The sequence below is a fragment of the Guillardia theta genome (genome assembly GCF_000315625.1).
Source record: "Guillardia theta CCMP2712 unplaced genomic scaffold GUITHscaffold_138, whole genome shotgun sequence".
Classification (NCBI taxonomy): domain Eukaryota; class Cryptophyceae; order Pyrenomonadales; family Geminigeraceae; genus Guillardia; species Guillardia theta.
Window position 1 is genome coordinate 113,351 of NW_005434536.1, and position 14,498 is coordinate 127,848.

Sequence of the window (14,498 nt, forward strand, 5' to 3'; positions counted from 1 at the left end):
CGTTAAACCGTTAATATTAACGGTTCTATATATGTATATACATATATAATATACATATATAATATACATACTATATATGTTACTTAATATGTATAGTACTAATTAGTACTGTGTTAAACCCTGTTACACTATATACGTTAGTACTATATAGTACTAATACATAGAGCGTAACAGAGAATCACAGAGTACTAATTAGTACTATATACATTAAGTAATATATATAGTATATATATTATATATGTATATTATATATATATAATGTATATATATACAACCGTTGAAATTAACGGTTTAACGGTTTAACGGTTTCCAGATTCTGGCCATAGGGGGGGGGCCTTTCCTGGGAGGCCTGGCTGTATAAGTATTATATAATTACTCAATTCAGTACCGGAAAGCACCCCACCCCCACATCTCCCATTCACAGGGAGTAGGGGTGGTAAACCACCCCTGTTTTTTTTTGTTTTTCTTGCTTCCCGCGCTCAAGCCCGTCGACTCCCGCGCCGCCGCTCCCTGCCGCTATGGAGGGGAAGGAGCAGCCTATGCGGGTTGTGAGCTCGCTGACGGGGGAGAGCTTCCGTTCCCATGAGGTGTGTGTGATGTGCGGGGTTCTCCTCGGCACGGGGGACGGTCGTCGGAGCAAGACGGCGCGGACCTTCCAGTGCATGTTAGAGAACCGCTGGCGGGAGACTCCGTTTGTGTGGGCTTCGGTGAGAGAGGTGGCGGGGGCGAGGAAGGATCCCAACTACCGCCTGACGGCCTGCACGGCCTGCATCAACTGGATCCGGAGGTCGGTGCCGAGCAACGAGCACGCGGAGCAGAGCGTGGGGAAGCGGAAGGTGTATCTCCTGATCGACCGGCTGATCTGCTTCTCCCTTGCTCCCGGGGAGGTTGCGTGCCCTGACATGCGGAACATGAGGAGGCTGCTTTCCTGTCTCCTTGAGGAGAAGGTGGTAGGGAAGGAGCGGGTGGTGAACTACTACCGCGCCGCCGTGCTGCCCGAGCACCTGCGCCAGGCGCTGGAGGAGTGCGGCGGTGAGGTGAACTTGTTCATCCGGAGGGTGGTGCTGCGCTGGTTCAGGGATGTGAACAACAGCTCCCCGGTCTTCCGCCATCCCAACACCGCCTACATCGTGCGGAAGGCGCTGGGGTGGACGAAATGGGACACCTGCGTGCGGGTGTGTATTAAACGGGATGGCAATGAATGGGATGGCGAGGAGGACGAAGATGCAACACTCGGGTGTGATGAGCTCGGGAGCCCCGGTGACGGCGCCTGACACTACCCTGGAGGTGTGCTGCGTGGGCATCACCGATCCGCAGTATATGCCCGAAGCGCTGCACGAGGTAGAGCGGAGGGTAAGGGCGGAGGCTTTGGCGGAGGCGGAGGAAGTGCCTTGCGCCGCGCTGGAGGCCGGGAGCTGGAAGGAGTTTCGCGGGAGCGCGCTGGCCTGGGCCCGTGGGTACCGTTCCTCTCCTCCCTCGGGCTGTGTCCTTCCGCATAACCTTGGTGTGGTCTCCTTCGTGAGTGGCATGCTATCGTACCGCGTGCCGCAGGTGGAGGCAAGGGAGCCCGAGACGGGGAGGAAGAGGAAGGATTACGAGGAGGAGTGCTAGTGTTTTCGAATAAAGTAAGGATGTTTCGTCTCCATCACCCCCACCACCCCTTCTATGCATGTATATAAATCGCTTGCTTGCCTAGCACCCAAGATGTCGGCCAGGATCCGCGTGCGTGCTAAGTTGTCGGGTGCGGCAGGGAGTGACGTGAAGGACGATATCTTGAATGTGAAGGGGGCGAAGATGCCCTTCGTCGGGGCGGTTCGCATCGTGTGCGAGAGGAAGGGCGTGGAGCACGACATCATTGAGCACGCAATGGCGTGGGTGGGCTGCCGGAACTCGTACTCGGCGGTGCCGCTGGGGGAGGGGCTGTTTGTGGTGTCGGGTGATCTGGCGGAGGCGGAGGTCAGGGATCTGCAGCTGATGGCGGTGGCGCCCGGCCCTTCCCCGGAGCAGCTGGCGATGATGGGCGCCCCGCCGAACTCCAAGGACATCCACGTAGGGACGGGGAGGGTGCCGCTGCGTGGCCTGCTGGAAGTGTCCTGCGGGGACGTTGGGAGCGTCGAAGAGGATAAGCCCAGGAGCGCGCTGATGAGCATCGGGTACGACCCTGTCCAGCCCGACGTGGAGCTGAAGGTGCAGGCGGTGCCGCTGCCAGAGGGGATGCGGGGGAGGTTCCGGGAGATGAACCGGGCGGCGCTGCGGGCCTTCGGTGCGATGGAGGAGACGCTCATTCCCATGGGCCAGGACCGCATCCACCGCTACAACATGCGGCAGAACCTGATCTCGCAGCGCTTCTACGCGGAGCTGCTGCAGCGCGGGATCAAGCGGCACCCGGAGGGGGTGATGACTGGGTCGTTTGTGAGCAGCATCGGAAACACGCTGGTGGATCTCCTGACGAACATGGATGTGATCATGCAGGAGAAGATCCGGCTCTCGAGGACGACGGCGCTCGACGCCTTCGGCATCACCTCGTCCCTGTTCCGGATGACGGGGTTGTCGTTCCACGACCGCATCGACGCGAGGTCGGCGGGCGACTGCCTGGCCAACGTCGGCGGGCTGTTCGCCTCGGACTTCACCTACGCCAGCGACGTCAAACCCATGTTGGCGGAGAAGACGCCGCGGGACCTGAAGCCGATCATCGAGAGGGAGGAGGGTGATGGTTACGTCATCGAGGTGTACGAAGATAGCGAAGAGCAGGAGAAGGTGCCCTCCTACGCAATGAGCGAGGACATCATGGTGCCGTTCTCGGACATCTACCTGAGGTCTGCGCGGGCGGGGGATGCCCTTGGAGCTTCCATCGGTGCCAGGATCAAGAATCGCACCCCCGGGGAGTCGCTCTTCAACCACCTGGACAAGAAGCGCCGGGGCTACATCGAGGGCCTGCGCCACGGGGACTGCGAGGACCTGGCTCACATGGCGATCCTGCAGTTCAGCTACATGCGCCGCTTCTGCGTGAGGCTGAGTAGCAAGTGCGGGGTGATCTACGACGAGTACCCAGACCTCGAACGCATGGAGCCGGAGAAATTCGCGGGCGTGGTGCTCGAGTCACTCCGCGGGCAGCCCGAGCTGAAGGACTGGACGGATGACGAGCTCCGGGGCGTTCTGCGGCAGTGCGGGGAGTTTGGGGAGCACATCCATGACACCTCCATGCGGGCGGTGCTGATGACGGCCAAGGCGGCGAAGATGTCGGCGTCGGGCAAGCCGATGAACATGCACCCCGCGGGTCACTGCGCGGCAATGATCGTCCGCGGGAGTTCGAGTGTCAAGAGTGCTCCGAGCAGCGCCGTCGTCTCCTCCTCTGCCGAGAACGACCAGAGCAGCTACGACCGCATCCTGACGGAGCTGACGACGGCGGTGAGGATCGAAAGCTTCGCGGGACGGGGGGAGGTGGTCGGGAAGCCGAGCGCCTACGTGTCGCAGAAGATCCAGGCGGCAGGAGGCCCGCCCACCCCGCTGACGGAGGCTGCCTTCTACAACCAGTGCACGATGCTCATGGCGCCGTCGCGGGAGATGAAGCCCTGGATGCACATCGGGAAGCTGGACGGCATCTTCTGGCACGTGGTGTCGACGATCGGGGACACGATCCTGGTGAAGAACTCCGTCGCGGGGGTGCCGATCTCCGAGGCGGTGAGCACCTCCGACCCCTCCCTGCGCGGCATCAAGATCGACTTCACGGAGGAGGAGAGGAAGGAGACGCTCCTGATGGCGCGCTACGCCCTGCCCCCGATCGAGAGCAGCACCGCCCTAATCGGGAAGAAGCTCGACCGCCCGCTGGGACGCTGCCTCTACGGCCCCGACACGATCCCCATCAGCTATGTCCTGGCTCCCAGCAAAACCGCGGAGGTCGCCGCCTGGGTGGGGCAGAACCAGGCGCAGCGCTACCAGGTGACGCTGGGCGGGAAGATCATCGCCGTCCACCAGATGAACAAGTGCGCGATGAAGGGGCTGCGCGAGAGCTTGATGAAGAAGGATAGGGTTAATTTTGTGAGTATTTAGTGTGTTTATGAAAATTCTTTTTTACTCCTCCCCCTCTCCTGACCTCTCCGGCGTTGACTGGACATCTCCTGCCGCTTCCATCTCCTCCACTGCCAGGATGGGGGTAAGCGCATATGAAATTTCAGGGACGGGAGCTTGGATGGGAGTTTCAGAGATGGGAACTTGGATGGGAGCTTCAGGGACGGCCACGCGCTGGGAGAGAGTTGCGGTGCGCTGGAAGAGCGGTTGGGTGAGGGCCGGGAGGGAGGGGGCGGTGAGCACAGGGAGGGAGGGGGCGGACAGGTGAGAGGGGTGATTGTCGAGCGTCTGGAAGGAGTACGAGAGCGGGAGCGGGGTGAGTCCGACGAGGGCGGCAGCAAGCATGGTCACTGTCTTCATCTTCTAGAGAATTACACCGTGGGAGTGTTTTATATACCCTAGGGTGTGGCTGTGAAGGCGCGCAGGATACCGTCACACACGGAGTTGAAGACGTCGACGACGATCCCGTAAAGCTCCGGGGTGAAGACGACGAGGACGAGGTCCTTGGGGTGCGTCCTGACGTGCCCTCCGAGGAAGGATAGCGCGACCGGGAGGACCAGGATGAGCAGCTCCGTGGCCGTGCGCGCGATGCTCCCACCGACGATGACCCTCCTGCCGATGCCATCCAGCGTGGTCGCCATGGTGTAGAGCACGTGGATGTTGCAGAAGCAGCCGAGCAGCACCACCAGGCTGGGCTCCAGGGTGACCAGGCGGACGAGCAGCGCGGTGTACACCACCCACGCCTCCAGGAAGTGCATGACGTACTCCAGTGTCTTCCCGTCGGCCCCCGAGGTGTAGACCAGGCTGGGCAGGAAGCACGCCACCAGGTGGAAGAGCGTGACGGCCGGGAAGAGGAAGGCCTGCGCTACCGTGAGGCGGTAGCTCTGGGCGGGGCTCTTGTCGAAGTGGAAGCCCCCCACCTCGACCAGGGTGGGAATGTAGTAGAAGGCCAGGCAGTAGCACTTCAGCAGCGTCGGGCTGCTGTTGTGGAAGGAGGGACGGCTTGTGACGGGCATCTCTGGGGAGAGAGGTGCGCGGGGAAGCGCCGCACGCGATTATAGGCCGCTGTTTTTTTTTGTTTTTTTTTACTGAAGGTACTTTAGTGAGTCAATACATGCCAAGCGAACATTGTCTCTTCCTCTCTCAGTCTTTCGTGATGGAGAAACAATGCATGGTTCATGTGATTTTCATAATATTGGTGCATCGGGTTAGTGGGTTCGGTGCGTTGGAAGCCTTCGAGTGCCGTGTGGAACTCGTTGCGGATGTTCTCGGTGTTGTAGGCACTTGGGATAGTGATGGGACTGGAAGTGGTGTGTTCCAGTTTGATCCCGCCCGGGATGTCGACGGGACGGGAGACGGTATGCTTGAGCACGATGGGTTCCTTGGATTCAATGATGATGAGCATCGGAGAGGTGATGATGGGGGTGGCATGCCGCTTAAATATTTCGTACCAGATATTAATATCGAACTTTATTGCAGCAGTAGACCTTTCACTTAATCAAAAAATCTGCTTGATGGTCTTGTATTTAAACTGAATACGGTCAACATCATTCAACCATGTTTTTCAAGATTATTGACTACGTCAAGGAAAACCAATCTGTCGCCGACTTCGAGTACGAACTCATGGCTTTGTACTACGGTAAGTCTGCTGCAAAAATCACTTTCAACGGAAAGCTCACTCAGAAAGAGAGAGAGTCCCATCTGCAGCATCTTAAGCAAAAGATGATGAAGGACAATGGCTTGTACCAAGCCTACCTCGAAGATTACATTGCGTTCCAGCGCAACAAGGCCAACACCCTTCGCTGGCACACGGAGGATCCGAAGGTTCTCATGTACAGGAGTTATTGTGCAAGCGCCGAGTACAACGCGTTCCAGGCACTCTGCGAGGGACGCCCCGTTGAAGACGTCGTGGTTGTCCAGGAGCAGCTCGTCTTGCCTTATTAGGTAATCGCAGTATAGACTTCCTAGATTGGTTCGGAATTATAATAAATCACCATTTCTTGTTCTCACCGGAACTCGTAGTTGACGTCGTACCTCAACAGTTCTCCCTCCACCTCCTCGCGGACTCGTCTGGCTGCTTCCCTGGGGAACACGTCTCTGGGATTCTTGCTTTTGAACCTGTGATGGTACCCGGGAGCCATACCGACGCCCTCGAGCACGACAGTCTTGATCTGGGAGTTCTGGGTGAGGATGTGGCGGAGGGCGCTGGTGATGGTCCTGGCGTATTTCCCCACGATCTTGTAGCAGGCGACGTTGGCCCTGTGGCGGAGCGGGGCGATGTCCCTGAAGTCGATGATGCTTTGCTCATTGCCGCCGATGTAGGGGTGGCGCGGCGTCAGGATCCACTGGGCGGAGGCCAGGCGATCACGATTGAGCTGGACCCAGGTCTCTGAGTCCGTGGAGGCAACCACCTGGGGGTTCGTGATGTGGTCCGCCGCCTCGTTGATGTAGAGGTTCAGCGCCCCCGGGGTTGGCACCCCTTTGAAGCTTGGACCCTTGCCGTGGACGTGCAAGGTGGTGTAGCACTGGGTGTATGCAAGGAAAGCCATGGGGCGGTCCATGATTCAGAGCCTTTTTTTATATTCGGATAAATACGCCTGAGCCTGAAGATCCTCCCAACCTAGCTTGGCGTAGAGCTCCAGGATCATCTCGGCGGATCGCCTCATGCAGTCCCTTTCGGTTCCTTCATACTTGATGTGGTAAAGACAGTCGTGGATCTTCTCTAGCTTCTCGATGCTCGCCCTCACGTGGTACTTCAGCATTGGAAAGTTGTTGATCGCGTTTACCAGCATGCGGTAGAGCGGGATGGGGATGTTGTTCCTGGCAATCTTCTTCTCGATTCTCAGTGCCTCCCTCGCGTAGGGATCTTCCAATTCGTTATTCTTGTTCAGAATATCAGTGTAGTGGTTCAAGACGTTCATATCATGATTCCACAGATCGATACAGCTCGTGGCCATGGTTTTCTGGGGTGGTTCCGGGCTCGTCGGCTTTTTATTGACCCATCTAGAAAAAAAAACTCCCCGTCGAAAAAAATGACATCGAAAAAAAAATAAAAAAGTCTTATCGAAAAAAAAACTCCCCTGGTCTGTCTTTTTAATTGCCTCCATGTAGCCATCTCCCTGCATCTGCACGATCCTGCCAAAGGATGAATGCACTCCATCCGCTTGACCTTCCCACAGAGCCCCTCCAGGAGTATCCCGAGGAGGAGAAGGCCTTCATCATACCCACCGAAAAGCTTTCAGTCATTTCTAGCGCCTCTATCCCAGTGGACCCCGTCGAGCACGGCCTCCGTGTGCTGTACCGCTGCCTGCTCTCGACACCCTTCTTCGCGGTGGTGCAGCAGACGTTCTTCCGGGGCAATGTCACCTGCGCGGACGTGATGCTGGAGACAGACAGGTCGAAGATACGGAAGGTGGAAGTGGCGGATTTGAAGGCCTTCGTCCGGAAGTACCTCGACCCTCTCAGGAGCTTCCACTTCGGCTGTGAGTACAACCATCCCATCCACCGGGAGCGGATCATGACCCACGGCTTCGCGCCCGCCTTCCGCGTGCTGAGCCTGGATATCGACTCGGCGATGAGCGTGGAGCCCTTCTGGAAGCAGCAGGCGTTCATGACCTGCCTCCTCGCGAACGCGGTGCTGCGGCGCTTCATGCCCGCGGAGGCGACCGAGCGCCACGTGCTGGTGTGCTTCACCGGGGGAGGGTGGCATGTCTACTTCGCCTGCGCAAGGCTGGCAAAGAGTCAGGCGCGGTGGGCGATCGTCGAGAACATCTCCCGCGCCTCGCTGTTTGCGACGGAGCGGGGTGGGGGCAGCAACCCGCGCTTCCGCCGTGACAGGGAGGGATTCCTGCAGCTTCCGTTCGGCTGTGAGTGGGTGGACGGGGACCTGTTGCATAGGCGGGTGGACGAAGCCCCTGATGTCGTCTGGAAATCGCGGGAGGATATCGCCTTGCTAGTGGATAACTTGGGCTACTTCCTGCGGGACACGCAGGGGAGGCATCGGGAGTGGCTGGGGGAGAAGGGTCCCATCGTCTCCGTCCTCCGAAGCGTGCGCCACATCCCCCATACACTGGATGTCAAGGAGAGATTGGATGGCCTTGTGCGGGAGGTGCGGGAGGGAAGGGTGAGGCTGTTGGGCCCGCTGTTCTCGTCGCTATCCCGCATCTCGCAGTTCGAGAACATGCAGGCGAGGAGGAGTTGCGTCGCCGACGCGGCTTGGCTCAAGGGTGCGGTGATGTACGCCTGCATCAGCCATGATTGCTTCGTGAGCGGCTACCACGTCGACCAGAACTGCGGCCAGATGCAGCAGATGCTCCGCGGCCCTCTCTCCGCCAAAGTGAGGGCCTCGGGGGGCTGCTTCCTGTCCTACCCCATCGGGAATCTGTCGGAAGTGCTCCAGGCGACCTATAGAGAGGCCGTCGTGCGCGTCACCGACCTGTCCGATACCTACGACATCGAGAAGCAGCCGGTGCTGAAGAAGGGCCTCGCCAGGTTCTACGCCTGGGCCAGGCTGATGCGCCGGAGTACGAATCGAGGAAGGGATGCCGAGGATAACGATTAAGGGCCTTTTATTCTAAGATTTAGAAAGGGTAGGTCTACCAAAGAGTCGAATATGACGCTGTCTAGTAAAAGAATTTCTCATTCTTGCTGTCATCCTCAAAGCGTTTGATCTCTTGTTGCATCCGTTTGCTGGTATCGTTGGCAAATAAATGATTGCCTGTAGCGTTGGCAAGGCGGGTGTGTTGGGCAAGCTGGACCTCGAGAATGTGAATGTGATTGTCAAAGAATTTGACCCTTATGTTGCACGGGATGCGGTCTTCGTAATTCATCTTGAAGTGCTCAGATTTCCACTCGTAGCGAAAGTGCAATTCGCCTTTGTCGTTCATCTTGGGTGTGAGCGGGACTTCGGTTCTCTTACGCTTGCCATAACCTCCCCAGGTATACCCTCCAATAGGAATGTTGTAAGTGAACATTGTCGTTTTCGGTGTCTGATGCTGTGTTTTCCGATTTAAATATGATTTGGAAAGAAAGATAGGAACGGGCAAGGTGGGCGGCGGGTTGCTGATTTTCTCCCAGGTATGTCGTGGAACAGCCTGGAGGAGTTCATCAGCTTCTTCATCGCTAGCCAGGAGTGCGCGCCGCTGCCAGTCCTGACGCTGCACGAGGAGAGCGGGGAGGATCGCGTGACGAACGGCTTCGATCTGCTGTTTGAGATGATCCGCCAGTCGATCTACAGCTCGGCGGCGTTCAGCGACGAGGAGAGGGATGCCATGAAGAGGAAGAAACTGGACCTACTACGAAGGCTCAGGGCTGCGCTGAAGGACATCGACACGGGTTGCTTCAAGCAAAATGGGATCAACGTGCTCTCGCACTGCTTGAATAAGGACAGTGTCTCCATCCTCAGGCTTCTTGTATTGTCCATGCTGAAGAGAACCGTCTACGCGAATTTCAAAATTCCCTTGAGTTATTTTTCACCAGAGGATGGGGACTTCACTCCTGCTATCAAGGCTGTCGCAAAACCCCTTATTGAGGGTGGGGAAGCAAAGACTTTCCTTAGACTCGAGTATAACCTCAACAACCTGTACATCACTCTGCAGCCTCTCGACTTCAAGGTCTTCCATATGTCTACCCTGGTCAATCGTGAGATGATCAAGGCCAGTGATGAGGTGTGGGAAAAAGCTCTTGAACTTCAGGGGGATGACAATGATGCAGTGGCTGATGCATCCACCGATAAGTCGAAGAGGCGACTGGGGAAGCCTGTAGCGGAAGGGAATGTCACGCTTTACAACTTTATCAAGGCGGCCCTCCCTAACCTTAGGTACGAAAAGAGACCGTCCGCCCCCTGCATGATGTGCATGATCGTCAACTCGATGATTTCCGTCAATGTTGACAATGTAAACAGACATCGCCAGGCATGGTGCTGCTGCAATCAGACGGACTTGGCTGTCTTGAGGTGTCCTTTCAAGGACACAACCATCAACTTCACCATCTGCACCCATTACATCACCCTTCTTCACACGGAGAAGTGCGATAACAACGGTGTTATTACCTGGTGGGAGAATGAGAACCTTCTTCAGACGCTTATCGAAGATTTCCTTCTTATGGACGGACCCGAATCCGACATGCTGTACGCAAGCAACAGCTTTGTCCCTGTCAGGGCTGAAATCACCGATTGTAACTGCAACCAACGGTGGATCAAGTTCAACCCCGAGAAACGGGCCAACAAGGAAGGAAAGCTCAAAAATCTTGTGGCTAGATCCAATCTGCTTCAGCCATTCGAGGAGAAGGACGGCGACAAGCACGGTGAGCTCAATAAGTTGTTCAACCAATACTTGGTGTCCTTATTGAAGAACCCGAAGGGCATGACCAGAAACCCCGTCATGGCCAACAAGAACAAGAACAAGGGAGGTCCAAGGCCGGAGGTGCAGGAGAAGGAGATCCGCTCCGAGCAAGATATCCCCAAGCCCCCCCGGAAGAAGCAGAGGAGGATCGATTTTTCTTCTGCTCTTGCTGTTGCTGCTTCTGCTGTTGCTGCTTCTGCTGTTGCTGCTTCTGCTTCTGCTTCTGCTTCTGCTGATCATGCTTCTGCTGATCATGCTGCTGCTATCGCTGAAGAGAAGAAGCGTGCCGATGAGGCACAGGCAGAAAACGCAAGGTTGAAAGCTATGCTTGACCAGCTCAAGGCTCAGATTGCCGCGTCTGCGGATGGACCTGTGTCTGGACCTGTGTCTGGACCTGTGTCTGGAGCTGTGGTTGAGGCTGATGCTGCTTCTGCTGCTGAGCCTGTGGCTGCTGAGCCTGTGGCTAATGCCGAGGCTGAGGCTAATGCCGAGGCTGAGGCTAGCCGTTCGTCTAGGAAGCGTAAGGCGGATCTTCGCGATGTGCCTAAGAATCCCAAGGAGTAAGTGGTTAGTTTAACCTACTGAAACCACATATAATTTCGACTTTGAATTTCGAATAAACTACTATATACAACTAATCTGATGTCACGGCCGGTAGCATAATTGACCGTTAAAAGGAAGAATGAGTGATTTTAAAGGGTTGTAGATCAATTCCTACGGCTTAGCTTGATTCCCATAGGGTTAGATTCAATGTGGGCCTCAAGGTTTTAAATCCCGAGTTGATCGGCTTACAAGCCGGCTGACTGAGTAGTCTGCACGTGGTCGGTAGAATAAGTGATTGAAAAAAGAGACAATGAGTGGTTTTAAAGGGTTGTAGATCAATTCCCACGGCTTAGCTTGATTCCCATAGGGTTAGATTCAATGTGGGCCTTAAGGTTTTAAATCCCGAGCCGATCGGCTTACAAGCCGGCTGACTGAGTAGTCTGCACGTGGTCGGTAGAATAAGTGATTGAAAAAAGAGACAATGAGTGGTTTTAAAGGGTTGTAGATCAATTCCTACGGCTTAGCTTGATTCCCATAGGGTTAGATTGGATGTGGGCCTTAAGGTTTTAAATCCCGAGTCGATCGGCTTACAGGCCGGCTGACTGAGTAGTCTGAACGCAGGTGGATGAATAAGTTATTGAAAAAAGGAAGAATGAGTGATTTTAAAGGGTTGTAGATCAATTCCTACGGCTTATCTTGATTCCCATAGGGTTAGATTGGATGTGGGCCTTAAGGTTTTAAATCCCGGAACTGCACCGGGTGGTCGCTTATTGCGGCAATGTCCGTTCTACCTTCTTGGTCAGCACATATAGTGTACTGGGGTAAATTTCGTCGTGGAACCCTGCAGACTCACAAGAGCCTAGCTCTAAGAAATATATATCGATGGTCCTGCTCTCGTGGGGGCAGTGCTGGTTGAAATTTCCTAGTGCATTGTTATAAAAAATCCACCCGAGCACTATACGACCATGTGCAAAGCTGACCAAAATTCGAATTTTTGGGTTTGTGGACTTGCATGGGGGGTGGGTACGGTCTCTGGAACCATCTGCGAGGTCTAGAACGGCCTCTGTCATCAAAAAACACGTAAGCCTCTGAAAAGTTCAGGCCATGACTAAGTGAGCCCGGCAAAAGTTCATGTATCGAAGACCGGCCCCGGGCACTATGGGGACCCCAGATGGGAGCTATACTATCGATTACAAGGCCCTAGAGCCAAGGTCTAAGATTTCTTGAAAAGTTCAGGAACGATCATGACCACCCCACCCCCTGCTCTGACCGCATGGGCATGGTAAAATAGGTGGTGTTGGGTGGTTGATGCGGCCAGTCGATGGGAGGCTGTAGGGAGGGGAGGGGAACGCTTAAAGCTCTTCCCCTGGGCCGTTTTCGATGCTTCTTGCATGTGTCCCGACTTACTTTGATGTCCTGGGATCGATTTTTGGGGTTAAATGTTGCGTTTCTGTGAGGATAACACATTTTTCTTATGATGCTCCCTATTTGACGGTTACATTGCATGCTCAGCCATTTTGTGATTTTTAACTTGCAGGGTGAAATGTCTTCGGAGCGCAAGACAAGGAGCACCAAGAGGGTCAATGAAGACAACTTCAAGCAAAATCTCGAGGCTGCAGGTGATTTCTTTGCGATTCACTGCTCTCGCTGCCCTATTTTTTTGAATTTGATATGAAAATGCATGCACTTTGGATGTGAAAATGCGTTTCTTGCGCTGAAACTTTGTGGCAGAGCCTGAGAAGAAGAAGCAATGCTATGGGCAAGCCCCAATCATCAAGAATTTGTCGGAGATTGTCAAGGTCTCGATGCTTGAGTCCGACAAGACCAAGCCTGAGGCCAAGCTTTCGTGCATGCATGGGGAGGCGGGTCAAGCGTGTAAGGAGGATTATGGGGCTTGTGCATCCAAGGATCTACTCCCTTTTATTGCCCATTACAAATGCTTCGATGTTTCGAAGAAGGAGAAATTTCCAAGCCCCGATTTCCTGCATTTCTGGGGAACCGCAGGCTGGTCGTTGCATGGATTTTCTGCTACAATGAAGGTCGGTGGGGTGATGGAGAAGGTCGATGCAGAGAACTCATCTTGTCAGAACCTTGTAAAGGCCTGCAAGTCACTGAGCTCTGTCAATCCCGATGAGATGAAAATCCAGCACATCCTCCGTGCGATGTTCTCGGTGGAGAGCCTGTGGTCCAAGATCCCTGTAGAGGACTACTGGAAGTTTCTAGCTGACCTGAGCACATCGCAAGAAGTCCTTGATACCGGGATGGATGATTTCGTCTTAATAGTCATGTGTAGTGCCCATGCCTACTTCATCCGGGAGTTTGATCGCAAGGACTTAAAGGATGACCATCTGAACATGTATCAATGGATGCATTGTACCTTACCAGAGCTCATTTGCAAGGGGTTTAAGAATTGCAATGATCTCTACAATTCCTACATAAAGTGGATTTCGAAGAATTTTGACATTGTCGATGCAAAATCTATAGACATGTTGGGTTACATCAAGGTGATCGTCAATTACTATTGCTTCAGCTTCCTTCGATACTCGGACAAGTTCACCCGTGAATATATGAAGACAGTGGCTCCCAAGGGCATGAACGTCGATATTGTAGATAGTGCATGCCTTGTGATGAGGAATGTTCAATGCAAAATATAAATTTTAACGGTTTTCAACGGTTTAACGGTTTAACGGTTTTCAGATTCTGGCCAAGGGGGGGGGCCTTCCCTGGGGGCCTGGGCTCTATTAGTAATTATAACATTAGTCAATTTAGTACAACAGAGCACCCCACCCCTGAATGTCAGTCTCTGTAGGGGTACTGGCTAAATCAGACCTGTACCCACTGCATGCTGCCCATCACAGGGTGATCATCACTATATAAAACGGTGAGTGAGTGTGTGTGTGTGTGTGTGTGTGTGGAGAGAGAGAGATGGATTACGCGGAGTGCAAGAGGCGAGTGAAGAACATAGATTCATATCTTGATGAGATCATTCGCCTTCAGAATCGTATCCTCACTATTCAAGACACTCAGATCAAAAACATGGACAGGAAGGCAAGGAAGGAGTTCATCAACAATATCTCACTGCTGGAGGGGATAGATTTTTATGCATCGAGCATCGATGAGAGGGCGAGATTGATTTACAACATTTCCGGACAGGTAGAAGATCTGTCTACACAACAACTCATTGAAAAGTATGGACCATTGGTGCAAAATACAACCATCAACAGAACCATAAGCTATTTGAGCACCATACTTAAAGATTACTATGAATCACTCCATAATAATGGGTCTCTCAAGGATATATTGGGTAAAGCCAGAGATGATCTACAGCGCAAATTGAATATATTGGAGACATACATTCAATTATTGTCAAGTTTCACGTTTAATCATGCAAGTCATGGAGATCATGAAAGTAGCCTGGGTAATCTGCGAGCAAAATCCAATAAGGAGACGGGGTACAGGGTCTATTACTTGAAAGCTGCACATAAGATTGTGAAAGAAATTGAATCAATAATGGAACAAAGATATAATATGCAGTTTAAGCATGGT

At 54.0% G+C, this 14,498-nt stretch overlaps 7 protein-coding genes across 7 annotated transcripts; 5 read left to right on the plus strand and 2 right to left on the minus strand.

The window, feature by feature from the left end:
- Positions 1 to 518: 518 nt before the first annotated feature.
- GUITHDRAFT_146943 (hypothetical protein) lies at positions 519 to 1,611 on the plus strand (the record flags this gene model as incomplete). Its single annotated transcript, XM_005821760.1, has 3 exons — positions 519 to 787; positions 1,079 to 1,175; positions 1,288 to 1,611. The coding sequence occupies 3 exons, from the start codon at positions 519 to 521 to the stop codon at positions 1,609 to 1,611; spliced, it is 690 nt and encodes a 229-aa protein (XP_005821817.1).
- Positions 1,612 to 1,704: 93 nt separating this feature from the next.
- Positions 1,705 to 4,050, plus strand: GUITHDRAFT_146944 (hypothetical protein; the record flags this gene model as incomplete). The annotated part of the gene is made up of 1 exon (XM_005821761.1): positions 1,705 to 4,050. One exon carries the CDS (start codon positions 1,705 to 1,707, stop codon positions 4,048 to 4,050), a length of 2,346 nt encoding a protein of 781 aa, XP_005821818.1.
- A 416-nt stretch (positions 4,051 to 4,466) lies between these two features.
- On the minus strand, positions 4,467 to 5,084 carry GUITHDRAFT_146945 (hypothetical protein; the record flags this gene model as incomplete). The annotated part of the gene is made up of 1 exon (XM_005821762.1): positions 4,467 to 5,084. One exon carries the CDS (start codon positions 5,082 to 5,084, stop codon positions 4,467 to 4,469), a length of 618 nt encoding a protein of 205 aa, XP_005821819.1.
- Positions 5,085 to 5,625: 541 nt separating this feature from the next.
- Positions 5,626 to 6,012, plus strand: GUITHDRAFT_146946 (hypothetical protein; the record flags this gene model as incomplete). The annotated part of the gene is made up of 1 exon (XM_005821763.1): positions 5,626 to 6,012. The coding sequence occupies one exon, from the start codon at positions 5,626 to 5,628 to the stop codon at positions 6,010 to 6,012; it is 387 nt and encodes a 128-aa protein (XP_005821820.1).
- A 62-nt stretch (positions 6,013 to 6,074) lies between these two features.
- On the minus strand, positions 6,075 to 7,025 carry GUITHDRAFT_119024 (hypothetical protein; the record flags this gene model as incomplete). The annotated part of the gene is made up of 2 exons (XM_005821764.1): positions 6,075 to 6,547; positions 6,689 to 7,025. The coding sequence occupies 2 exons, from the start codon at positions 7,023 to 7,025 to the stop codon at positions 6,075 to 6,077; spliced, it is 810 nt and encodes a 269-aa protein (XP_005821821.1).
- Positions 7,026 to 7,213: 188 nt separating this feature from the next.
- GUITHDRAFT_146948 (hypothetical protein) lies at positions 7,214 to 10,973 on the plus strand (the record flags this gene model as incomplete). The annotated part of the gene is made up of 4 exons (XM_005821765.1): positions 7,214 to 8,559; positions 8,792 to 9,006; positions 9,145 to 10,580; positions 10,752 to 10,973. The coding sequence occupies 4 exons, from the start codon at positions 7,214 to 7,216 to the stop codon at positions 10,971 to 10,973; spliced, it is 3,219 nt and encodes a 1,072-aa protein (XP_005821822.1).
- Positions 10,974 to 12,495: 1,522 nt separating this feature from the next.
- On the plus strand, positions 12,496 to 13,606 carry GUITHDRAFT_119028 (hypothetical protein; the record flags this gene model as incomplete). Its single annotated transcript, XM_005821766.1, has 2 exons — positions 12,496 to 12,571; positions 12,684 to 13,606. The coding sequence occupies 2 exons, from the start codon at positions 12,496 to 12,498 to the stop codon at positions 13,604 to 13,606; spliced, it is 999 nt and encodes a 332-aa protein (XP_005821823.1).
- Between the last annotated feature and the right edge of the window lie 892 nt (positions 13,607 to 14,498).